This window comes from Mus caroli, unplaced genomic scaffold (assembly GCF_978045245.1).
Source record: "Mus caroli unplaced genomic scaffold, Mus_caroli_1 scaffold_20, whole genome shotgun sequence".
Taxonomy (NCBI): Eukaryota; Metazoa; Chordata; class Mammalia; order Rodentia; family Muridae; genus Mus; species Mus caroli.
Window position 1 is genome coordinate 10,816,898 of NW_028227275.1, and position 27,994 is coordinate 10,844,891.

At 41.5% G+C, this 27,994-nt stretch overlaps 1 protein-coding gene across 6 annotated transcripts in view; it reads left to right on the plus strand.

Moving 5' to 3' along the window:
• Sorcs1 (sortilin related VPS10 domain containing receptor 1) overlaps positions 1 to 27,994 on the plus strand; it is a 527,192-nt gene that overhangs the window by 177,316 nt on the left and 321,882 nt on the right. For all 6 annotated transcript variants that reach the window (XM_021151490.3, XM_085833868.1, XM_085833869.1 and 3 more), the window contains exon 2: positions 22,576 to 22,643. In XM_021151490.3, coding sequence (XP_021007149.1) covers positions 22,576 to 22,643 — 68 coding nt within the window. The remainder of the gene's footprint in view (positions 1 to 22,575; positions 22,644 to 27,994) is intronic.

Consider the following 27,994-nt stretch of genomic DNA (forward strand, 5'->3'; position numbering starts at 1 on the left):
CAGATTACACAGTGTCTGGGATGCATTGAGGTCAGTCTAGATATCTGCTAATCCCCCTTTCTGTGTCTCCTGACATTCTCATTTCATTTCGCGGCCATTCTTACTGACTTGTCCAGTATCAAAATATATGACCTGTGTCCACAACTCATATGGTTCTCTTGTGTAGTTATTTCCTCAGAATGGAACTAACAGGGATCCTCAAAAAGCAAGACCCAAAAGGCCATTTCACAGGGTAACGTTACAAGTAACAGTTGCTAGGAAACGGGACTCACCCACTGGTAGATCTTCTTGCAAGCAAGTTGTACATGAAGTTTTAGGGATGCAGCTTTGTGACTTGCCGCCCATGTTTGGTTGGCCTTTTTTGGTGATATATCTGCAGTTCAGTCATCCATGCTCCTGTGTGCTCCTCTTTACACATAGTGTTGGCATCAGGACATTCCAAACTTATGACATCACATAGGCAACAGCCTGACTTGCAACCTGCAACCTGTAGACCGGTTGCCAAGACAACAGGCACCATATTCCCAGCATTCACTTGGCTCACTTCCCACCTTTACTTGTGTTGGAGAATGCCCCTTCCTTACTCTCTCTCCCCCTCTTTTCTCTCTGCCACTACTTTGTCTCTCCCTTCCAATAAAACCACTTCCACTTGGAACTGCTTTGGCCTAGTGTGCTGTTGAGACGTGACCCTCCATTCTAATACATCACATACTCCAATGAGTACTGGTAATAAACTCACTCTTTTAGTAAACTAAAGGGGGTGGAATGATTTCTTGGCTCTATATTGGAGCCCTCAGTGCAGTGAATACACATCTATTCATGTCTTCCCAGGAAAAGATCATGACAGCTCCACAGTTATAGTCTCTCACACATGCTTCAATGGGAAATCTACCCCCACCCCCCCTCGGACTATTGACTGAGTAACAACGAGTGCAATGACATCATCCCAGTGAAACCTTTGATATTCCCATGAAGCAAATCCTTACATCATTTTTCTATGCACTGGCATGATACTGTTCTTACTAAAATACCAGATGTGATGCTGCAAGTAGGTGCTCACTCAACCCTTTGGAGTAAAGGAAAGGGTCTCACACACTTGCCTTTGGTCCTACTCCACATACAAGTGAAATCTGTCCTAGAAGGGCTTACTTAGCCTTTCTCCTTTTATTGGACCTGCTTCCCTGCCAGGCACTGCCATTCAATAATTCTGCCAAATGGTATCTTTTCCCTTTGACAGAGTGCTAAACAGTGATTTATTGCCTGAATACACATTGCCTTCATGGAAGTGATTTGTTTAAAACAACAGTAAAGAGATAAATAAATTATTCATTCCATGCTAATTCTTCACTTTTATGTGCTGTAGCAAGCGTCAAAATAAGCAGCCTGTAGGGCATTTTATTTGTGCCACATTAATCTTGGACAGTTTAAGAGAAGGGGGAGGGGGGAGAAGAGGAAATGCAAAGAACTTGCATTTTCAAGAAAATAGATTTCTTTTTCCTCTACAGCCTCCTGCAGAGGTAGAGTGTTCTAGCAGATCTGCCTGCTTCCTCTGCCTCCCACCACTTTGTGAACCACTTACTGAAGCCCTCAGACCCCCTAGTGATCCTTTTCAACATGAAGAACCCTGCAGGTCCTCATAACTGGTTTCTTTCATTATGGCAAAGTCCCTGCCTCAGGTCCAGGAACCAAGGGAGTTCTTTTCCTGGAAGATTTGCATTTCCTGGAGCAGACAAAATGTTGGGTTTCTAAATTTTGCTGATGTGTATTTAGAACTGACGGTTTATAGAGTGTGAAAAGCGACGGTGACACACTTCTCTGCTTCTGCATCTGATTTTCAGGACAGCATCGAGGTGCCCTTTATTCCTTGCTTCCCTTCACCCTCCTTCCTTCTGGGAAGCATCATCCTCTCTGTGTGAGCCAGAGTGGTCAGGGTGATATTCAATGCATGAAGTCTCAGGTTTGCAAAAGAGCAAATAGATGGTTGGGTTCTTTCTAAGTAGGACTCCTCTGTGTCCTGTGCTTGTTGATGGCACTGCAGGGGGCAGAATATTCCCTGTCACATCTACAGAGTTCACAGAAAATGCAATGCTGAGATAAGCCCCCATACAGCTCTTAGAATTCATAACAGAGACCATTGTCCACATCTTGCTTCTAGATCAAAGGTTAAGAAAATCTATGGTTACATATCTACCACCTGAGCCCCAAACCCATGCGTATCTCTCCATCTCTATGTGAAACCCATTCACTCAGCTTCCTAGCTCATACATGGGGTCGATTAACAGATCCGCTGTCTGTAATGTTCCTAAATTACAGAAAGACCATGACTTTCAGCTGGAAAAACTGAACAAGCTTGAAAGAGCTCTGCCCATGCTTACCTAGGTCTGTTCCTTTCTTCTTATTTCCTTGCTGCTAAAGCATGCGCATAGTCTGTAAATCATCTATGTCATAACTGTGCCCTGGGGTTCCACAAGGCTAGATTGTGTTAGGAGAACAGGGATGTACTGGCATTCCCAAGAGCACTTAACAGAACAAAGAGTACAGGGTGCTCAGTATCCCTAAGACTTTAGGCAGACATTCGAGGGCCAGGGGTTACATTGAATAGAAAAGAACAAAAGACACTGAGAGAGTCCAGCATTTTGTTGTTAGAAAAAAAAGGAGTATGCATTGAAATTTTCAAGGTCTTTCCTTTCCTCCCTTAAAAAGACAACAACTTGTACCTGACATACATTTGAAGTTGGAGTGTAATCATGCAAGATCGAATCACACTCCTCCTAGCTTTGTCCTAGCTAGCTTATCTTGATGGAGGAAGGAGGAAATGTGGGCAGACAGAAGGAAGAAATTCTGGCGTAGCTGAGAAAGTATATAGATTGTTTAAGAGACACACCTGCTGAACAAATTAATGGTACAGTTCAGTAGATAAGGGGACTCTGATGTCATTAATGAGTACTTAATAAGAAATGATGAAGGTTAAATGAATTAACTGAGTCTTGATACCATGGCTTGTTCCATTACAAACTCATCCTCTCACCCCACGGGAGCTCCAAGTTCATGCTTTGCCCATTACACAGAGCAGAATTTTTTTCGATTTCTCAGAAAAGACTCTGGATTGAAATTTAATTCCAAATCTCTATCCTAATGTGTTTGTACTCATCCTATTCATCCAGGGCTGTACCTTCCTACACAGAAGAAACTCACTGAATGAATGTAGTTCTCTGCAGTGTCCTGGCCAACCTTCAGGAATCCTGCGGATTTGTGCATGAAAGCTAACACTCTTGAATTAAAGGACAGAGAAATCAATAAACCTTTGGATGGGATCATAGACATGTTTTACAACCACTTGTCCCTCACAAAAGAGATAGGCAGCATTGAATTATCCATGGCATTTAATCTTTTAATCAGCCTAAGCTTTCAAGAGGAAATTCTAGGCATTTGGAGGACCATTCCTGAAATCGGAATTTGATGAGATTGCAATGCTCTTGTCTTGCGGTTACCGGATGTTCTGTAATTCCACTAAACTCTGGAGACTGGCTGCAGCAACAGCCATGTAATTGGAACATGTTGTGAATGCCTGGAAAACTTCAGCACTGATAGAAAAGCCTTAGGCCTGTCAGATCATTGACAAACACTGACATTCAAGGGCAGGAGGAAGCTGTTTTAAGTTCACCTGTAATAGAGACTTTTACTGTAGCTAAAAAGCTGTGGTAGGATGCTGAGTTAAGGAGGAGGGTAGAATCTACATTGTATCTGGCTCAGCTCTTTTATCTATTTGGAAGTTGGCAGTAGTGTGAAGCCTCCAGCATTTGAAAAGTTGGAGAAATGTGGTAACATTTCATTTTTTAAACTTGTGTCCGTAGCAGAAAGGGTGACAAGGAGCAGCAAGGAGAGCTGAGGGCGCTGTCCTCAGAGCATCATGAAAACCGGTATTTCCAAGAAGTGTGTGAAGTTAGATTCTTATGGAATTTAAGGATTGGTTATACTTGGAGGGGAGAAGTGGATTATAGAGTTAGGGGAGAGGGGGATTATAGAGTTAAGGAAGCCTCGGAGTGCTTAGCAGGATGAATACTAACAGCACTGAAGATTAGAGCAAGTCAAGGCATTTAGCACTGACTGTTTTTGCAGGAGGAAGAGGTCCCAGCAAGCCCCATGTAACCATGGAGAAAATGCAAGCCTGAAAAGGCATATTGACTTCGTCAGTGCCACCGTGTTTACAGCAGAGTCTGGGCGCGCGTCCATGTTGCCTGATTCATAGCGTAGGACTGCAAAAGGCTTAATGAGCATCTAATGGGAAATCCTGTCTGAAGGTGAATTTACAGTGGAGCTAATGAAGTTTAAGATTCAGAGTCTCCATGGGCAAAGGATTTGGTGAATGCTGGGGTTTGGGAGCTGTAGATTATTCTAGGTGGAAGGGGGTTGGGGTGGGGGCTGGCTGCCATCAGAAAGCAGTTCTATTTCTCCACTCCTGCTAATCCTCCTGAAGGCTTTTCAGAAGAGAATAATATGAATTATTAAACACCTAGTGGTCATTTATAGTTTAACTATTATTGAAATAAAATTTATTTAAGGAATTAATTTTACCCTTAATTTTGTATAATTTTCTTAAGAGTCCTGAAACACTGTCACTTGTAGCACACCCCCCACCCCCCCAAAAAAAACAAAACAATATCTATGCCTAATGCTGCATTGTGCTTCTGTAAGCCTGTATGTGTTTCATAATGTCCTATATCATTTCTGGCCCCAGTCTTATATGTAAAGCCCCTGATTTATGGACCAAAATGGTGTATAGCACACAAGGATTGTCCTTTATTTTTAGATATTCTGTCGTTCAGTAGCTGGATCTTCTAAAATTATGACGTACCTTATTTGGCAAATGGCTTATAAAAGAATAAAGACATTCTAATTTTTATACATACCATAACCTGTGCCATTATAAAACTTTAGAATTAGAATCGTATATATTTAGTCACATTGATGATGTGACTAAAAGATGAAAAACACTTCACTTCTATGAGTTTAGATAATATATATATAATATATGTGCATATTTTATATACTTTTATATTTATATGAGGGGCTATAGAGATAGCTCCTCAGTTAGGGCCCTTACTAGTCTTGCAGAGGCCTCAGGTCCATTCCCAGTTCCCACATATTGGCTCATAACTATCTGTAACTCTAGTTCCAAGGGATCCTATGCCCTCTTTGGCTTCTGTGGGAACAGCATAGACAATGTACACATACATTTATGCAGGCAAACACTCATATAGATAAAGTGATTTTACTTAAATTGCATTTCTATGCCAGCTATTTTAGGTTGTGAATTTTCTTTTAAATGAATTGTGTACAACAATACCATATGCATTCAGGAGAGGTGAACAAAACATCTAATAACATGTCAGTTCCTATTGCGTATTGAGTATTGTTTGTAAGTGTGTGAGGGTAAGTGTCCTTATACCCTCAGTTTTTCCCTTATGAAGGGGAAGGTTGTGATTTGCCAAGGACCAACCTCGGCGTGGAGAGGGATTCGGAGAGGAGTGTCCAGGAGCTGTGAAACAAACTTCCCAAGTCAAATCGTGAGTCCAAGCTGCCAACCTATGTTGTACTCCAGGCAGCTTTTCAGACTGCGAGTGCTCATGCTCTGCCTCTGCCTCTCTCTGTTCTGCTTGTGAGACAGCTGTTCAGACTGCGTTCTGTGTTCTGCTCTTTCAAGACAGCTTTCTGGCTAGTCTAAAAACTCTCTGCATAGCTCACCTCCTGAGGATTAAAAGCCCAGTTTTGTTTTGTTTTTAATTTTTAATTTCTTTTTTTATCTTACATATCAATTCAGTCTTTATCCCAGGTTCCCTTTGGAGAGTCCCATGGATCTGCTTTCCAAGAGCCCAGTCCCTTGATTTGTAGGAAGAGACAGCAAGCACAGACAAGATTGGTGGGTGGACTGATCAGGACCCTGCCCCAAAATTACCACTCTGACCTTGCCTCGACCAAAATTAGCTTTGTCCCAGGCTGACCTTGGACTCTGGAATTCACTTTGACTCTGTAAGCATAAACAAACAAGCAAAAGAAACTTAGTTGGGTGGGCCCTCTTGCCTTCACCACTCTCTAAATCTTTTTATCTCCTTCCTTAGTATCTCACTGACAAGTCCTTAGTATCTCACAGCACAGCCACTTTTGTGAAGCCTCTCATATAATTCATATTGCATCCTTATAGTTTGCATAGTTGACAAATTATATAATTTTGAACCCATGTTTTTAGAGTTCTTTCCCACAGCCTTAAGGTTTGTCCTGAAGTTCTCACCATTTACCATTTTGCTGAGACATTAGCCACACCTTCACCTCCTGGTAAGCAGGGACATTCCTTGAAGGAGGAATGCAAAAATATGTACATTATTATATAAGCCAGCCTTATGTCCACAGCAGCAATCTGTAACACTCATGGTCTGCTAGTCCTGTCCCAGGGATGGGAACCACATCATTCGACCCCTCCCAATACCATGCTGGACCCAACAGTGATTTTATCTGATAATATCTGATATTTTATTCTTGTTACTTTTCTTTTCATGTTCTACAGAAAATGGAAGAAAATAAAGCAATATATACATATATGTATATATATACACATATATATGATACATATGTATTACTTTCATTTTAATTCTAATATTCTCGTGCCAGTCATATTCCTACACTTGGCTCATCACAATATTCACATCTTTACTTCTTATAATATTCTTGAAAAATAATATATTGTAGAATGGAGTTGACTCCTCAGAACCATGAAAGGCTGTGTAAAACCAAGATGGGGAAGCAGGAAAGGAAAGCCTCCCTGTGTCCTATGATGTGAAATAGCCGTAAAAGGAAGTGCAGGAGCAGAGGGTCCTTCATCATTAACATGCCGTTTGCTGCCTAATGCTGTGTTCCCTCTGTGTATGAGTTACACAACAAGAGGCTTAACATTTAGAGACGGCATATGATTCTGACAGAAGATGATGGAGGAACCAACAAATCTGTCTTTCTCAGACCGTTGAGTATGGGATTTGGGAGGATATAACCACTGCTCACATCTCTTCTTTCTTTCTCCTATCTCTGCTTACACCTTTCTGACGTGAGCTATTGGCCTTTTTTTTTCTATCCCTCTTTCTCTCCTTCTCCTCCTCCTCCTCCCCCTCCCCCTCCCCCTCCCCCTCCCCCTCCCCCTCCCCCTCCCCCCCCTCCCCACCCCTATCTCTCCTTTATTGACTTCTTGGAGGGAAATAGGACTCAAGGGATATTGTCTTATTATAAAGTGATCAGTATTCTCTCAGGTTTGCACCTAAGGACAAGGTGACCTGAATTTTTCAAGGTTCATTCATTTCTTCAAGTTTCATACAAACACATACCATAGATTGGCCTTACCTCTGCCATGCCCCCAAGAACAGGAACTGACTTAATGGAGGATATTCTGTCCCTTCCCCTCTAAGCATGGAGGACACAGGGAAGCACAGGGAAACAGGGACAAGATGTTCGGTGTGTAGTTTAGGAGAGGACACTCTTCATACCTCAGGGGATCATCGTTCCCTAACAGTACATTAACTTACCTGCTTTTGCCTTTGTTCTTCAGGCCACGTTATCTTTATGTCTTTGAGATTTGGCTTGGGATATCTTAGACTATTTAATTTCTTTGACATGTTGTTATCCACGTGTAGAGAAACCTTGTTTAAAAATGCTTTTTTTTTTCCCTTCCTATTAAGTGTAATTATTCCCTTTTAGTACATTTCTGTCTTTGTTCTTGTGGAAATATTTGGCTCTCTTTTAAGGCAAATACCTGTTTTAGCATCTCCTTTCTCCCGACTCAAGGGAGAGGACGCCGCATGGCGCATTGGTTAGGACAAAATGAGTCACAAAGAGAAGAAAGAAGAATATAAAACAGTTGACATTGTTTTCTTGAGGCGAGCATATGGGTTCCACTTTGGCATCTTGTTACTCAGTAGCAGTAGATGAGGAGGGAAAGCGGAAGAAAAGCACAGTGCTCAGGTGCCACCAAACCACCCTGCTTGGTACTGTGACATCAATAGATTTTGGAGGGAAAGTATGCTTTAGAGATATCCCTCAGTGTGGGAAACACCATAAATTGTCTGCTTTGAAAGATTTCTTTCTTTTTTTTTTTTTTTTTTAAAGCAACTTACATCAAACAGGTTTGCTAAGCTTGGGTTTTGTCTGTCAAATATCCAGTTCTGGGATTTTTAGGAGTAGGTTCCCAGTGTCTATTATTACAAATGTTCTCTTGCTGGCCAGAAGACTGGGGTGGAGATAGGGGGCGTGCTCTAACCAAAGGCTGAGTTTTCCCCTGTGCCAGCATCTGGCTAACTCTTCGCTGCTGGAGGTGGGGTTGTTGCCTTAAGTCTTAGCTGCAAATGACCTCTAGTCAGCAGGGGAATAGATTCAGAGGAAGAACACGGGAAATTTACTAGAGAAGCCTCTGCACTTCCCCTTAGGGCCCTTCATGGACTGCCTCTTGCCCCAGCGTCTTGTGTTCAATTAGCTAGCTACACATCCCTGCCTCCACAGAAGCACTGTGGGTTGTCGTGTCTTTTACTTCCCTAGAGGAGATGCAGTAGTTATTTGACTCACTTAATTTCAGAGTCATGTGGAGGATATTACATAGATAAACATTACAGTAAATTGTGTGGGGGCCGCCACAAAACATGAAGGTCATTTGGGGATTAAGTGGTTTCCAGAGGCAAAAAAAAAAACCAAAACAAAACTGCTTTTTGCATAACCTCATACACCACATTCAATTCTCTCTTTTTACTGATTTTTAATTCTCTAATTGTGTTTGTACTTGCTACCCTACTTTTAATTGAGTCCTTCCTCTGTGTGTGTGTCTGTGTGTGTGCTCACATGCGACTGTGTGTATCACAACCTTTATGTTACCTTTGTCACACTTTAATGACGTTTAGCTATTATTGATCCCCATTCCTTTTGATCAGTCAAAAGATGTGCAATTACACATTCAATTACATCTTCTGAGATAATGATAGCATAAAATAATCTGTTGGAATCCATCTGCAAAAGACTGTGTGTTCATTTACCACTGGGAGTCCTTGATCTGCTCTCAAAACAAGTTCTTTAGGAAGTTAAATGGAAAGATCAGCTCATGAGAGGACTTAATTAAGGTTCCAAAAGTTTAAAGATAAAACGATGCTGTGAATGAACCAAAGCTCTGGGGATGTAGCTAAATAAGATGACGTGTGCAAACTCCCAGCTTTGATCCTAAACACACACACACACACAAATAATATCATAAAACAAAAGACTCTCATCTGCCATTGTCTTGAATCAATAAAAATTTAAAACTTAAACCTTTCTAAATATTCCATGTTACAGATAGTGGTAGAGTCTTTAAGTGATGAGGTTTAGCGGAAGGGTGGTAAAAAAAATGGGGGGGGTCTTGTCTCTGAAGGGTGTATTGGGACCCTGGCACCTCCTCTCTTTAAACAGCTTTACTCCACCCTGTATTTACTGCCTTGATAGCCTTCCCTTGCAACTGCCCTCACAAGAAGGAAGCCATGGGGGAATGAAACCTCTGTACCCCAGGGCAAAACAAATTTGTCTGCATTACAGTAATCACTTTGGGCATTTTTATCTGGGTGATACAAATCTAGAAAACTCCATAACTAAAAACCAAGACTACAACAAAAGCAAAACGGGTCGTGGAATACTGAAGACCCTGTTTTAATCTGCTGGATATAGAGAAATCCAAGAGTGAAGAAATGTGGTGGCTGCCTGCAAATATGTTGAAGTCCAGAGAGCTCGACAGACAGAAAAGGGACCTAGTGTTGGCCATGTGGGAGAGGACAGGTGGACATCTCTTGGGGCTGATGTCATCGTCATGCTAAGTCACTTCTGGAACTGCACCAACTCCTCCTGTAAGAAACACTAGAAATCTCCATTGGGTGAATTGTGGGATCTGGCTTTTGTGCTAGTGCCTATCTCTTGACTCGTGTAGCTAGCTCAGAACTCCAGAGCTCATGAACTGATTGGATACCCTTTCTATTTCCAATAAAGAACATGACTGAGCTAATGCTTAAAAAATATTCTGGTTAAGACAAAGCCTCTCTGTGTTCTGTATTCTGTAGACTCATATTCATCCTCTGAGGTGAACCTGAGCTCTCTGGACTGGTACCCCTTTATACTGCCATCCTTAGGCTCCGTTTTCTTAAAATCCAGCCTGTCCTTCCTTTCATCTCTGTCCGCATTGCATGCACTCAGGGGTTGCCGCCTCTTCTACAGTCTCACTACTGATGACACCTCTCTTGCTCGCTTTCTAAAAGGTAGGGGGATGGGCTCCTGCCTTGCTTCAACCTTTTTCTCTTTTTGTTGAGTCTCTAGGGACTGGTACCAACTCTCATTTCCCCTCCTGCTTCTTCAAAGTAAAGCCTTACCAAATGTTGATTGACTTTAATGTGCAAAAATTTCAAACCAACTGTTCCTACTTCTGAACAAAGCCCTTATTTTCCTAGAATTGAATAAGTTCTCATTCTTGAGTTTCTTACCCTTTTAGGATTCAGAGAAGATCAATGGTATCATTAAACTTCTCTTCATTGTTTTATGCCCATAGATTGTTATCAGGTCAGATTCTCAGAGGATTCCGGACTCCCTGGAAGAATGAAAATTTCTAAGTAGAAAAGTTGAATAAAGACTTGCTGAAGTAAAGACCCAATCTGGAACATGCAGATTTCAAGGAAAGGCAGCATGCTTACTTGTTTCTTCTTTTTGCTAAATTTGGAGAACAAAGAAAGTAACCGAGTCGAGAACACCTATTTTTCATTTAGACATTCAAACTCCAGATCTCTTGAGACTTTATAGTTCTTTGTCCCAGTATTGGCTTCAGTCTAGCAACAGCCCAAATGTTCTCTAGCAAGCTGTTGGTATAAGCACTTAGATGGCCTTTTTAGCTGCTCCATAGAGAAACCTCTAGGCACACTGGAAGCTGATGAGAGAAGGAGGGAGGGAGGGAGGTAGAGAGAGAGAGAGAGAGAGAGAGAACTGGCTTCAGTCTTGTCCCAGCCTGCTGTTATCTTCAGTTAGGCCCATCCCTGCTCACCAGCGGCAGACCATAGCCCACCTCGGGAAACAGAGATTATCAGCATTAGGTTGGTGGCGCATTGTGAGTTCTCCTCAGATGCCAGTCATAATTACAGAAACACCTGTCTATCCAAGCCTGAATTGTGTTGTTTCGTAGAGAAAGATCCTGCCATCATCCGTATTATTCAGATATTGAGCCACTGAGCATCCAGAAACAGACCTTAGGATCTTGTGGCACAGATTGCTCACTCTTTAGGAGCTTGAGCCACACTATGTTTCCCTTGAAGTTTATTTCCATAGAAAGAAGAAAAAAAATAAGAAGAAAAAGACTACAGTTTAGGAACAATTGAAAAATAAGTAGGTATATCCCCATTTTCTTCTTTGCTGTTTTAATTTTTCAAAATGTATTTATTATTATATCTAAGTAGCTGCTTTCAGATGCTCCAGAAGAGGGCATCAGATCTCATCACGCGATGGTTGTGAGTCACCATGTGGTTTCTCTGATTTGAACTCAGGACCTTCAGAAGAACAGTCAGTGCTCTTAACCACTGAGCCATCTCTCCAGTCCATAAATTTTTAATTTTTAATAAGTGTTTTATTAGTTCTTCCAGGATTTAATATAATACATTTAAAGCATATTTGCTATTGTTTTCCCAACTCTTCCATGACCTGCCCATTTTTTTTTACCCTTCCAACTTTGTCTTCTCCCCCCCTCCCCCCATCCCCCAACTTCCAGCATCAGGGCTAATATACGTTGCAGAGCTATTCCTGGATGTATCACCTTCCACTGGCCTATAATTGACTTATCATGGGCTATCTTCAAGCAAACTATCCCCTCCTAGAAGCCCTTCTTGTTGCCAAGAGTTTTTTTGCTAGAGATGAAATTTCATGTCCACCTCCTCATTCCACACTGAGATTTTCATCTAGTTTTGACTTGCAAGGGTCTTGGTGCTAACAACCACAACTGCTGTGAGTTCTTAACTGCAACTGCCCTGCTATGTCCAAAAGACACTGCTACCTTCTGGATAAGTACCACCCTTGGGGGTTACACTGTTTCCACCCAATTATCCACCCTGAGGGAATTAGAGGAGAGGATGTGGTAAAAAGATGTTCCACTTAGGATTGAATATTTCACAACTGGCCAATGTGCAGGAAATAAGAGATGGTAGCATGCCCCACCCTTTTCTAAGATTTCCCCAGAGTAAGGGAAAATTAAGGTGTATTAAAGTATAGTGTCCAAGCCAAATGTCCCAATACATGTTGACATACTCACAGTTTTCTATCTTCCTTCTACTAGGGTTAGATTCTTCAACTTAGTAAACGATGAGGGAAAACTGTATTTCCTTCCTTAATGATAGAAAAGGGAGAAAATTCCATTGTTGCTATTTAGGACGGGAACAATGAGTTCTCATCAGCAGCATTACAGCACTTATGACAAGTTTGCAAATATATGCTGAGCAGACTTGCCTTCCCAGGAAGGTATTCGAAGGGTTCCTTAAATGCTCCAGGGTTTGCTTCTAAATTATATTTATGTTAACAATGAAAAAATACTGTCATATTCAAAGTTATCACAGGGCTAATAATTTACCTAATGGAGACAGCCTGTGTATTAACCAACACTGTTTCCAAATTATTTTTAATCAAACTCAGAAAGAGCACTTACTTGTCCAGCCATTTTGTTACAAAATGTCTGTCAGTGGCTTTTGCTAATTTACAGAGGATCTTCCTGTTTAGTCAGGCAGATCCTCCTGTCTCTATATCTAGAAAAGCCTTGTTTTGGATTACAAAGCAGAAAAAAGTTTAAGGCTTTGGGGAAGCAAACTTGCATTTTTCTGTCACAAGGTTCTCGGTGACAATTTCTCGAGTCTTTGCTAAAGAGCAAGTAAGTGTTTAGAGTTAATGGAATTATTCAGTAAAGAATATGGAAGGCTCTGGACAAAGGGCTCCATGTGCAGAAAACCTTTGCTCATTTCTTTAAAGAGATCACCCTTTCCCACACAGAATACTGAGATGGCTGACTACCACACAATGGCTAAGTGAGCGGGTGCTACGTTTTCTTTAAGTATGAACAAAGTAAGGTTTTGTAAGGTAAGACTGGAAAGAAGTAAAAAGATTTCAGGTGGTAATAGGAGTTCTGAGACTGGCCAGAAAGGATACTTCTGATATATTACTGTGGAGAGTTCCTGATATTTCATGTTGAGGACTTGATATATTGTTAAGTAGATGTTATCAGCCATAGTTATTCAAATGATCTCGATTCAAAGATATCCTGAGATTTGCAGGGGAACAAGAGAAAAGTCAGCATCAGGATTAGCTTCTACTATTTCAATCAGTGTTTTGGGAGCACTGAAGAATGAAATCAAGACAGGACAATCAAGAGGAAGCTCGTTGGCATTATTTTATGTGAGAGAATGATTGTCAAACTAATACTGATAAGGGCTGGAAGAGGGTTCCACCAGAAATTTTCCGGTTCTCTGAGCAAAAACCAGGCATAATGGCTTGCATCTGTGACATCTGTATCCTTAGCACAGGGGAGGGGAGATAAGCACATCTCTGGAGATAGATCATCGTCGAGCCAGTTTGGCAGAATCAGTGAGCTCCTGCTTAAGTGAGAGAGCCTGTTCCCAAAAATTAGGTGGAGAGCAATGGTACAAGATACCTAACATTGCATGTTTGCAGGTCAAACTTCCTGTCCCATGCACATCCGCATCTGCAGGAACACATCCGCATAGCACACACAACTATGCACACACACACACATACACACACACACACAACTGAAAACATCGTTGTTTCTACTGAGTTTATGATTTAATGGCATACTCTTGAAATAATGAAATCCATATACGAGAATTCTTATGTATGACTATCAATGATCAGTTATTTATTATTTAGGGGAATTTTATTCATGTTGATTTCTTTAACATCTGCAAATACACAAAACCGTAAAAGGATAGTACCGGAATCGCGGCAAACAATTGCTTTTTTTCCAGTTTTCACTTTGGAGCAGTGATTTGGGCTGTGACCCCCTTTACTATGTGAGGATTTTGCTAAATAGCAGCACTAATCAGAAAAGGAGGATAACAAAACAGTAGGCAGTTTAACAATTGTACATAGCATTGTATCACTTAACTGCCCAGCATTGAGGCATGAGTAATATGCACACCCAAATGGGAAAATGCAGGGAAGACAGACCTCAGATTATCTATTGAACACGTAACCCAAAGATAACACTTCACATTTCCTTTTCTGCTCAGATCATTAAAAAAAAAAAAAACAGAAAGATTATATTGGTTTGAATAGCTATGCCGTGAAATGTTACAGAGGATGTTCCCCTGTGCAGTATTGATAAACTGCCGGACTGTATCACTAGCATTTTTTTGTTTTTGTTTTTGCTTTTATGAGCTCAGCAAGAGGAAGCAGGGAACAAATTTCCCCTTTCGTACACACATGCCCTGGAAATTGCTTAAACAATCACTGTGTATGTGGGTGGGCGGGCTTATACCATTTCATACTGGGTTAAAGGGTTCCCACCCCTGGGCACCTCTAAAGTCCTTTGTCACTTGAATGGGAGCCATAGCCTGTGACCAGATGAGTTTCATTATTTAGTTCACTGCTATATTGTATCATGAGGGCAACTACCTAGAAATGCTTTCTGCCCACACCCCAATTTTCTTGGTGGGGGATTTACAGGACTATTTGGCAAAATCACACTGAGGTGGAGTCACAACATCATTCTCTGTCCTCATACAAACAGCCACCCTGCTGCCGTTGATCAGCATCCCTGATTGAAATTTAGCACTTCGAGTGACTTAATTGGCATGGGGATCTGCTAAGCATATGCCCCACCACAGGCACGCCATCTGATGTACCCATAGGGTGCCTCACACCTCACCCGTGCTCACGTGTTGCTGAAGAAGGGAGTTTGAACAGATTGTTGGTGGCAGCTCATACTGTGGTTTGGGAGAACACTGCTTTAGAGGACAGGTCTGTAGGGATCTCGCCTGGTCTTCCGGTAAGCACAGCGCTCCATTTCCTAGAAAGGAGTCTTAGTTGACTTAGCTGGGAAGAGTTAAGGATCATTGATGTTCATGCCTCCTAAATGAGGCACTGTGCTAGTAACCTGGAATTTGGAAGGATTTAGCACACTTGGGCAACCACTGCCTCAGAATTCAAGGTTAGAATATTCTGTCCTTACTGTAGCAATAATTGATCCCAAGGCCTGCAGAGAAAATCCAGTTCCTTGGTCTGAATGGTTTTCTGCTGAGTTGCAAACATTACAGCAGGGTCCAAAGTTCTAGTGCTAGGATACCAGAATAATGGATAGACTCAGAACCTACCTTCCGCTTATCTGAAGAGTAAGCAGGTAGAGGAAGAACTCTCAGCAGTTAGGAACAAGTTGAATTGTTCAGTGTCCACAGATGGCCTGGTGCTTGGGTACTCCAGGAAGTCAGGTAGGGCCTATTCCTGGTGACAGATGCCAAAGAGTGAAGTTGTTGTCTTCTCAAACTGCTGTGATGGCCGACGTAGGCAGCCTTGGCAAAGCAAGGCTGGGGTCTCGGAAACTCCCTTTTTCTTTTTGAGAAGGTTTTGTGCTACTTGGATTGTAGTCTCCCAGCTTGGCTATGCACTTTGTGTTCTAGGATGATTAATTAAGGTCTATCATATTCTGAACAAATGTGGAAAATAGTTTGATGTCCTCCAAGTGGGGCTGGCAACAGGTAACAAATTAAAGGGGCGTTTGCTGTGAAGCTAAAGGGAATTTCTTAGGGATATGTTCTTTCCCAGAACCTGTTCCTAATTTGGAAGTCTCTCCATACCCAACAGTATAAGTCCTGGGGATGATGTGCCCCGAACCTGCCCTGTTACAATGCTATTGCTTTGTTCATTGGAGGTGTTGTATCTCCTATCTGACTCTGAATTCAGAAGAAAGAGTTCATTAAACTCACAAAGAAGAAGGGTGTCGACAAGCCTCTTCCAGTCAGAAAAGCACCTGAGCAGCTGGGGCGCAGGGTCTGCTGACACTCGCCAACTGCCCACAACACCCGCCACAGGATCTTAAGACTTCTGGTGAGGGGAGCACAGCTTCTGCTCCAATCCAATTGCGCGGGACCTGAGACTGCATTAGTTAGGGAAGCAGAAACCAGCCTGAGTAGGGCCACAGGCCTCACCCGGCCGGATCAGCGCCAGGGTAGCGGGAGCGCAGGGTTGCCTGACACCCGCCAGCTACCCACGACCCCCGCCGCAGGATTTTGGGACTGCTGGTGAGTGGAACACAGCTTCTGCTCCAATCTTTAAATAGTGACAACGATAACAACTAACCCCAGAGATTACCAGATGGCGAAAGGTAAACGTAATAATCTTACTAACAGAAACCAAGACCACTCACCATCATCAGAACCCAGCACCCCCACTTCACCCAGTCCAGGGCACCCCAACACACCGGAAAAGCTAGACACGGATTTAAAAGCATATCTCCTGATGATGATAGAGGACTTCAAGAAGGACGTTAATAACACACTTAAAGAAATGCAGGAGAACACTGCTAAAAAGGAAGAAGACAATAAAGAGGAAGCACAAAAATCCCTTAAAGAATTGCAGGAGAACACTGCTAAAGAGTTACAAATCCTTAAAGAAAAACATGATAACATAATCAAACAGGTAGAAGTCCTTACAGAAAAACAGGAAAACACATCCAAACAGATGATGGAAATGAACAAAACCATACTAGACCTAAAAAGGGAAGTAGACACAATAAAGAAAACCCAAAATGAGGCAACACTGGAGATAGAAACCCTAGGAAAGAAATCTGGAACCATAGATGCAAGCATCAGCAACAGAATACAAGAGATGGAAGAGAGAATCTCAGGTGCAGAAGATTCCATAGAGAACATCGGCACAACAATCAAGGAAAATGGAAAATGCAAAAAGATCCTAACTCAAAACATCCAAGAAATACAGGACATAATGAGAAGACCAAACCTACGGATAATAGGAGTGGATGAGAATGAAGATTTTCAACTCAAAGGACCAGCAAACATCTTCAACAAAATTATAGAAGAAAACTTCCCAAATCTAAAGAAAGAGATGCCCATGAACATACAAGAAGCCTACAGAACTCCAAATAGACTGGATCAGAAAAGAAATACCTCCCGACACATAATAATCAGAGCAACAAATGCTCTAAATAAAGATAGAATACTAAAAGCAGTAAGAGAAAAAGGCCAAGTAACATATAAAGGCAAGCCTATCAGAATTACACCAGATTTTTCACCAGAGACTATGAAAGCCAGAAGATCCTGGACAGATGTTATACAGACACTAAAAGAACACAAATTCCAGCCCAGGCTACTATACCCAGCCAAACTCTCAATTAACATAGATGGAGAAACCAAAGTATTCCACGACAAAACCAAATTCACACATTATCTCTCCACGAATCCAGCCCTTCAAAGGATAATAACAGAAAAAAACCAATACAAGGACAGGAACCACGCCCTAGAAACAACAAGAAGGTAATCCCTCAACAAACCTAAAAGAAGACAGCCACAAGAACAAAATGCCAACTTTAACATCAAAAATAACAGGAAACACCAATTTCTTTTCCTTAATATCTCTTAATATCAATGGACTCAACTCCCCGATAAAAAGACATAGACTAACAAACTGGCTACACAAACAAGACCCAACATTTTGCTGCTTACAGGAAACTCATCTCAGAGAAAAGGATAGACACTACCTCAGAATGAAAGGCTGGAAAACAATTCTCCAAGCAAATGGCATGAAGAAACAAGCTGGAGTAGCCATTCTAATATCTGATAAGATTGACTTCCAACCCAAAGTCATTAAAAAAGACAGGGAGGGACACTTCATACTCATCAAAGGTAAAATCCTCCAAGAGGAACTATCAATCCTGAATATCTATGCTCCAAATACAAAGGCAGCCACATTCATTAAAGAAACTTTAGTAAATCTCAAAGCACACATTGCACCTCATACAATAATAGTGGGAGACTTCAACACACCACTTTCACCAATGGACAGATCATGGAAACAGAAACTAAACAGGGACACAGTGAAACTAAGAGAAATTATGAATCAAATGGATCTGGCAGATATCTACAGAACATTCTATCCTAAAACAAAAGGATATACCTTCTTCTCAGCACCTCATGGTACCTTCTCCAAAATTGACCACATAATTGGTCACAAAACAGGCCTCAACAGATATAAAAATATTGAAATTGTCCCATGCATCCTATCAGATCACCATGGACTAAGGCTGATCTTCAATAACAAAATAAATAATAGAAAGCCAACCTTCACGTGGAAACTGAACAACACTCTTCTCAATGATACCTTGGTCAAGGAAGGAATAAAGAAAGAAATTAAGGACTTTTTAGAGTTCAATGAAAATGAAGCCACAACATACCCAAACTTATGGGACGCAATGAAAGCATTTTTAAGAGGAAAACTCATAGCTCTGAGTGCCTCCAAAAGGAAAATAGAGAGAGCACACATTAGCAGCTTGACAACACACCTAAAAGCACTAGAACAAAAGGAAGCAAATTCACCCAAGAGGAGTAGACGGCAGGAAATAATCAAACTCAGGGGTGAAATCAACCAAGTAGAAACAAGAAAAACTATTCAAAGAATCAACCAATCAAGGAGCTGGTTCTTTGAGAAAATCAACAAGATAGATAAACCCTTAGCCAGACTCACTAGAGGGCACAGGGAAAGCATCCTAATTAACAAAATCAGAAATGAAAAAGGAGACATAACAACAGATCCTGAAGACATCCAAAACACCATCAGATCCTTCTACCAAAGGCTATACTCAACAAAACTGGAGAACCTGGATGAAATGGACAAGTTCCTAGACAGATACCAGGTACCAAAGTTGAATCAAGATCAGGTTAATGATCTAAACAGCCCTATATCCCCCAAAGAAATAGAAGCAGTCATTAATAGTCTCCCAACTAAAAAAAGCCCAGGACCAGATGGGTTTAGTGCAGAGTTCTATCAGACCTTCAAAGAAGATCTAATCCCAGTTCTTCACAAACTATTCCACAAAATAGAAACAGAAGGTACTCTACCCAACTCATTCTATGAAGCCACAATTACTCTGATACCTAAACCACAAAAAGACCCAACAAAGATAGAAAACTTCAGACCAATATCCCTTATGAATATTGATGCAAAAATCCTCAATAAAGTTCTTGCTAACCGAATCCAAGAACACATCAAAACAATCATCCATCCTGACCAAGTAGGTTTCATCCCAGGGATGCAGGGATGGTTCAATATACGGAAATCCATCAACGTAATCCAGTATATAAACAAACTCAAAGATAAAAACCACATGGTCATCTCGTTAGATGCGGAAAAAGCATTTGACAAGATCCAACACCCATTCATGATAAAAGTCTTGGAAAGATCAGGAATTCAAGGCCCATACCTAAACATGATAAAAGCAATCTACAGCAAACCAGTAGCCAACATCAAAGTAAATGGTGAGAAGCTTGAAGCAATCCCTCTAAAATCAGGGACTAGACAAGGCTGTCCACTTTCTCCATACCTATTCAACATTGTACTTGAAGTCCTAGCCAGAGCAATTCGACAACAAAAGGAGATCAAAGGGATACAAATTGGAAAAGATGAAGTCAAAATATCACTTTTTGCAGACGATATGATAGTATATATAAGTGACCCTAAAAATTCCACCAGAGAACTCCTAAGCCTGATAAACAGCTTCGGTGAAGTAGCTGGATATAAAATTAACTCAAACAAATCAATGGCCTTTCTCTACACAAAGAATAAACAGGCTGAGAAAGAAATTAGGGAAACAACACCCTTCTCAATAGTCACAAATAATATAAAATATCTTGGCGTGACTCTAACTAAGGAAGTGAAAGATCTGTATAATAAAAACTTCAAGTCTCTGAAGAAAGAAATTATAGAAGATCTCAGAAGATGGAAAGATCTCCCATGCTCATGGATTGGCAGGATCAACATTGTAAAAATGGCTATCTTGCCAAAAGCAATCTACAGATTCAATGCAATCCCCATCAAAATTCCAAATCAATTCTTCAACGAATTAGAAAGTGCAATCTGCAAATTCATCTGGAATAACAAAAAACCTAGGATAGCAAAAACTCTTCTCAAGGATAAAAGAACCTCTGGTGGAATCACCATGCCGGACCTAAAGCTCTACTACAGAGCAATTGTGATAAAAACTGCATGGTACTGGTATAGTGACAGACAAATAGACCAATGGAATAGAATTGAAGACCCAGAAATGAACCCACACACCTATGGTCACTTGATCTTCGACAAGGGAGCTAAAAACATCCAGTGGAAGAAAGACAGCATTTTCAACAAATGGTGCTGGCACAACTGGTTGTTAACATGTAGAAGAATGCGAATCGATCCATTCCTATCTCCTTGTACTAAGGTCAAGTCTAAGTGGATCAAGGAACTTCACATAAAACCAGAGACACTGAAACTTATAGAGGAGAAAGTGGGGAAAAGCCTTGAAGATATGGGCACAGGGGAAAAATTCCTGAATAGAACAGTAATGGCTTGTGCTGTAAGATCGAGAATTGACAAGTGGGACCTCATGAAACTACAAAGCTTCTGCAAGGCTAAAGACACCATCAATAAGACAAAAAAACCACCAACAGATTGGGAAAGGATCTTCACCTATCCTAAATCAGATAAGGGACTAATATCCAATATATATAAAGAACTCAAGAAGGTGGACTCCAGAAAGTCAAATAACCCCATTAAAAAATGGGGCTCAGAACTGAACAAAGAATTCTCACCTGAGGAATACCGTATGGCAGAGAAGCACCTGAAAAAATGTTCAACATCCTTAATCATCAGGGAAATGCAAATCAAAACAACCCTGAGATTCCACCTCACACCAGTCAGAATGGCTAAGATCAAAAATTCAGGTGACAGCAGATGCTGGCAAGGATGTGGAGAAAGAGGAACACTCCTCCATTGTTGGTGGGATTGCAAGCTTGTACAACCACTCTGGAAATCAGTCTGGCGGTTCCTCAGAAAATTGGACATAGTACTACCGGAGGATCCAGCAATACCTCTCCTGGGCATATATCCAGAAGATGTCCCAACCGGTAAGAAGGACACATGCTCCACTATGTTCATAGCAGCCCTATTTATAATAGCCAGAAGCTGGAAAGAACCCAGATGTCCCTCAACAGAGGAATGGATACAGAAATTATGGTACATTTACACAATGGAGTACTACTCAGCTATTAAAAAGAATGAATTTATGAAATTCCTAGCCAAATGGATGGACCTGGAGGGCATCATCTTGAGTGAAGTAACACAATCACAAAAGAACTCACACAATATGTATTCATTGATAAGTGGATATTAGCCCAAAACTTAGGATACCCAAGATATAAGATACAATTTGCTAAACGCATGAAACTCAAGAAGAATGAAGACCAAAGTGTGGACACTGTGCACCTTCTTAGAATTGGGAACAAAACACCCAGGGAAGGAGCTACAGAGACAAAGTTCGTAGCTGTGATGAAAGGATGGTCCATTTAGAGACTGCTGTATCCAGGGATCCGTCCCATAATCAGCTTCTAAACGCTGACACCATTGCATACACTAGCAAGATCTTGCTGAAAGGACCCAAATATAGCTGTCTCTTGTGAGACGATGCCGGGGCCTAGCAAACACAGGAGTGGATGTTCACAGTCAGCTATTGGATGTATCACAGGGCTCCCAATGGAGAAGCTAGAGAAAGTACCCAAGGAGCTAAAGGGATCTGCAACCCTATTGTTGGAACAACATGATGTACTAACTGGAACCCTGGAGCTCTTGTCTCTAGCTGCATATGTATCGAAAGATGGCCTAGTCGGCCATCAATGGAAAGAGAGGCCCATTGGACTTGCAAACTTTATATGCCCCAATATAGGGGAAAGCCAGGGCCAAAAGAATGGGAATGGGTGGGTAGGGAAGTGGGGGGCGCTATGGGGGACTTTTGGGATAGTATTGGAAATGTAATTGAGGAAATTATGTAATAAAAATATTAAAAAAAAAAAAAAAAAAAAAAAAGAAGAAGGGTGTCCTGGGGTTCAGGAATCAAGGATGTTGGCCCATGTGGCTCAGTTGTGGGAGCAAGGAACTTTACCACTGACCTTTCTAGAACATTTACTGACGGGCTTACTTGAAGTGTTCCTATTTTACAATTTTATAAGCTTCCTGAAAAGTATTAAGCCCACCAGGACAAGAAATACATGAAAAAAACAGGTAGCATTGGCTCTGGGGCCTCCCGAGAATGGTGGGCAGGGCGGCTGACCAGCGATGATCAGTACCAGGCTGTCAGCCCTTCCCCAGACAGCGGCAGCAAAGCAGGAACAATTCATTCAATTATGTTAAGCGCCCATTAAAGGAATCCTAAGCCCTCCCCTGGGCCATCTCAGTTCTAAGAGATTGTAATTGTTTGAGACTAACGGTGATTTCTTCTTCTGCCTTCAGGTGATTCTCATTTTGACAAAGCTCTATGACTATAACCTGGGAAGCATCACCGAGAGCTCGCTTTGGAGGTACGTAGATAAATTAGGCCACTAATTACTGTGCTGTTTGAGCCTGGTGTCTGCTCTTGGCTGTCTCTGGAAGTCTCCATTCCTGGTGGGGAGGTTCCTGCTTATAAGCATGCCTTCCTTTCTTTTCATTCTTTCCTCTAGAGATGGGACGGACTTTGCTTACTGGCCTGCCAGAGAAATGTCTTCTCTTAGTCAGTGAGAAGGTTGTGTTGTACTCTTCCTGAGGTGCTGATATGTTTTGATGCGCATGGTTCTCACTGATCTGGGCACTGGGGAGGAGGAGGAGGAGTTGGGCTTCTCTCTGTAGACTGCTCACCTCAGCCTCAAGGAGCAGGCTTCCCCAGGTTTCCCAGTTCACAGTCCATGGTAGCACACAGGTGGGCACACAGACCTGTGTATGTTTATTTGCCTTTATCTCAGGGATTCATGTTGTACTTCACACACATACAGATTGCGTGGAAAACATACCATGTCAAATGAATGGATACAAGTCATTTAGGGGCAGGGAGTATCTTGTAAATATCTGAACAAAGATACTGTTGGGTTGTTTTCAGGCTGAAGTCAAAACAGACAAACCCTCAGAAACACAGTACAGTCCATTTTATAATTGTTTTTTTTATTAAGTGGTCTTTTCTTGTTACAGTAAATTTTTTTCCTTTTCACCAGCCTGTATCAGGTGGCAATACCTACCACAACCCCTCAAATCAAACAAAATAAATAAATAAATAAATAAGAAAGAGACAAAAGAAAAGAAAAGAAAAGAAGAGAAGAGAAAAGAAACCACTACCTTTGAATAGCTACCCCCATCTCATATGATAATTCCAGAGAGAAGATGAAATTTTGTCTGCATGCAGTCGAGGGGGTGGGCCAGAGCTAATACCCAGCAGAATAGCCGAAAGTGTGGGTCTATTGGTCAGAGTCTTGATAATCATGGAGTTCTTTAGCACATTAACTGCCCGGGGCACCTAGTGCATTACTTAATTTCAGGAAGCCTTGATCAGAATGTTCATGACTGTAAGTTTGTGTCTTCTTGATAGCTTTTTCTAGCATTCATGCATTCATAAGAATACAAGCGACCTTTCCCCTACAGTGCATCTGTCATAAACAGTGCAGAGTGTACATTAGACTATTAAAAGACATGCAGCCTAGTCTCAAAGGGGCAGAAGGCTTGAGCAGGCACAACAGTCTACTCACACTGTGGCACATACACAGAGAGGCACAGCAGAAGATGGTGCTAGACTACAAAGCTCAGTGTAAGCTTTCTTCTTTCTTTCTGATGAGATAAGAGTGTGTTTTTCAATCATAGGGAGGGAGGTTAGTGAAATAAAAATGGCAGAGGCAGGAACATTACCAGTGACAGGTATCACCTGTAATTCTAGCCAAGTAACTCAGTTCTTTCAGTATAGTGGAAAACTCAATTTTCAAAAATAAGATGCGCAGTGATGAAGGATGCATCCAGAAATCTGATCTCTATTGTTCACACAGCACAAGCATTCATGTTTATGTCCATATCCCAACACACACATGCATATCCACAATCAAAAACACACACACAGAGAAAAAGAGAGAGAGAGAGAGAGACAGAGACAGAAACAGACAGAGATAGACAGACAGACAGACAGACAGAGAGCAATAATGTTTATTAGCAACTGAGAAATGTCCAACAATTAGATCCAAACCTTCAGTTAAGCTTTACTGTTTGAAAGTCCTACCAGCTAAATAAGAGTCAAGTGTCAAATGCCCTATGGGTATTGCAGTAGATAGGGATCAAGAGGCAGTTGACCTTGTACTGATGTCCTAAGGACTTATACCTCTTTGGATCTAAGGGACAGGGATGACAGGCTACCATTGTTCCCAATTAATGAGATTTACTTGCTCTTCACAGTGCCATCGATTGTGCGGTTCTCCTAGAGCCAGTTGCTGACTTTGTTTTGTGTAGTGTTGTCGTTCATGCAGGGAGTCAAACTGAGAGGGACTGGGCGATCTGACACAGAACAGTTAACTGCACCTGAACACCAGCTGGAAATGAGAGTGGATTAAGCCTGGAGATTTGTGGGGAAAGCCAGTTTTACCATTTGAGGCAAGATAAGCTTAAAGGTTGAGATAAATAAACCATCAAATCAAGATACAGTATCTTTGAGAAGAAACATATTCATCTTTCTCCTCTCTTGTCCAGAGCAATCAGCCCTCTGCCAAGAGACACTTCACTGCAGAGGAAGCCTGAGGCAGTTCTGAAGGAGATGCAAGCATGCTCTTTTAAAGGGCCACACACCTGCAGTGTCTCTGTCAGAGAAGCTTATTGGTGACGATGAGTGGCCAAGATCAGTGTCACAAATCCCACTCCAGTGGATGCAGGATATCTTCCCAGTCCTGGGGCTCCAGGGGAGCAGCAAAGCAGCTAGTGTCTAATTGTTAATTTTAAAGAGGAGTTTTCGTACAAAACCCAATTATTATTCAGCTGTAAGGAAAAGGCTACAGAATAGAAGCAAACACTCAAACTGATGTGCGAAAATGTCCTTGTATGGGGGGGGGGGTCTCCCTCATGAATACATAGTCAATGATGCGGCTCAGAGCTGCGCTTGTGCTATGGGCCAGCACCACCCTCCAGAGCCTGCAGGAGCTAGCTGCCATCCCACATATGGTCTCAGTCACCACCCTTTCCATGCAGGAGTCATCAGACCTTTCTATCTTCTACTTTCAGGCCACATCTATATCTCATGGCAAGAGTTTGGGTTCCCAGACTTTCACATGTATTTGATTAAAATTGAATTGCTAACTCTCTAAATCAAGGGAATCGTATGTTTTTATTAGAGTGAGCCAGTCAGTGCAGTGCTGCCTAACACATGGCTTTCCACACAGTCCAGGTTGGTATAACCGTTATCAGCGACTTTGTTCAATGTTGAGGGCCCAAGTTATGTGTTCATCAATATACACTGACTAGGAATACTTTTTGTACATTGGCTTGTTTAAAATCAGGAGTGTGTATTAAATGGACTCCAGCAGCGTATCTTGCTTCATTTGGCAGGGAAACATGGGTATCTATACAAATGCATTTAAAGAGGAGTCTGAGTTACAAGTGTGTCAATATGTGGAATGAATATATTTGTGTGTGTATATATATATAATTATAATAATATAATATATATATGTATATAATTAAACTAATTGAAGAAGTGCTTCCTGAGGAACAAGAAACATTCTTTATATTTACTCTATTAAAACCAGCCTGTTAGCAATTCTAGTTTCTACAGGAGAAGCGTAAAGCCTAGGGAAGTCAAAGGGCTTGCTCAGTGAGTTTGTGATTGTGCAGAGCTGGCTACTCCACCTGCTTTCTTCATGTGAATGTGCCTGCTGCCTTTTCTTTACCTTTCTGATGTCTCCTTAGTTTGTCTCCTCGGTATTAGTTACGATGTATCTATCGTACCGTAGACACATGTGTAGACCTGCCCTTATAGTTTAGTAACTTGACCTCTGTAAAGACCCAAAGAGTTCTAAAATGCCTTCACTATACTAAAGCCTGCATTTATAATGTAAGGACATATGTAGATTACCTGGCAAGAAGGTTGGAATAAGAGATTCTGGAGCAATAATGAAATGCAAATATTTTTTAGGATTTCAGTAGGATTTGATGATCTCAATACGTGTTTTCCCTCAATACTAAAAAAATCCCCAGTGTTTTACTTTCAATATCTTCTAACAAATATTATAGTCATCTTGTCAGGATTTTAGATCTGGGGTCTTGTGGACTACCATCTTGATATGTATATGTATATATACAACTATATGTATAGATAGTTGTATAACAGCCTCTTCTTCATTAATGCCGCAATGCATCATGAGTCTTTGTCTTCTAATGGTTGCCCGATGTTTATGTTCTTCATTCATTTCGACAAACACCATACTTCAGTACTCAGTGGAAGTAAAGTTATGTATATGAAGGTTTCCCTTTCCAGAAACTCAAAATCTGCTCTTCTGATGGAAAGCAGAAACTCTGTGTGTAGGCAGAAGTGTGGCAATGCAAGATAAAGCTGTTCACAAGTTACCATGATGTTTGTCTGTTTCCACTCTTGTTTAGAAAAGCCGGCTGTGGTCATGTATCACACTGTGTATGTAACATGTTGCCACATGCTCATGTGTTGATGGATTGCTCCGGCTAGTACTGGTACCAAGAGATCCATGGATCCTATGGATACCGAGTCAATTCATTGAAGGCATCAAAGCAGAAGGAAGGAGAGGAGATGGCGCCTAGTTGAGTACAGAAATAACTGCTGACATGGCTTTGAAGGCTGTCTATTCATCGTCTCTGTTCCCTTCTCCTCTCTCTGGTTACTGAGCACTGCAAAGAGAATAGCTCACTTTCCCCACATGTCCTTGCCATGATGTTCTAAAAGCAGTGTACCTAGCCAAACATGGGCTCAAATATCTGAAGCCATGAGGCAAAGTGTCTTAGTTATGGTCTTATTGCTGTGAACAGACGCCATAACCAAGGCAACTCTTATAAGAACAACACTTAATTGGGGCTGCTTACAGGTTCAGAGGTTCATTCCATCATCATCAAGGTGGGAGCAGGGAAACATCCAGGCAGGCATAATGCAGGCAGAGCTGAGAGTTCTACACATTCTTCTGAAGGTGCTAGTTGAAGACTGACTTCCCTGACAGCTAGGATCAGGGTGTTAAGCCCACACCCACAATGACACACCTACTCCAACAAGGCCACACCTTCTAATATTGTCACTCCCTGGGCCAAGCATACACAAACCATCACACAAAGTAAATCCTTTAGTTAAATTGGTTATCTAGATATTTTGCCAGAGAAACTTAATGCTGAATAATAACAATATGTCTTAGTTTCCTTTCTGTTGCCTTTCTCTCACAAAGAACATGGCTTATTCTAAGTATCAGTGAAACTTGTTTCTCTTGGAGGGAATTTATCAGAAATAGATTAGGTTCAAAGCTGTTAGGGGAGAGAGAGGAAGTTGTCTTCAGGGATGTGGTCCCAGGTAGATCAACGGTGCTCTAGTAGATGGCCCACATTCATGTGGAGATGGGCAGCAAATGGAGCTGAGTGGGTTATCTCCTGTAAAAGGGTGTGGACTTATGATTCGGGGTGGGAGGTGGACCTGGGAAGAGGTAGAGGAAGTAGTGAGGGATAGGATGAATCTGATAAAAATATATTATCTGCTACATATGAACTCACAGCGACAGTGACAGTACTCATAAGCACCTGCTTAGATTTAAACCAGAACTGAGGTGGGGAGGTTGACACAATGTCCTACCCCTAAAGAATAAGCGATTTGCATTTGTAACCAGAGAGGAAAATAGATTTAAATTTTCGCCAATAGAGCATCACT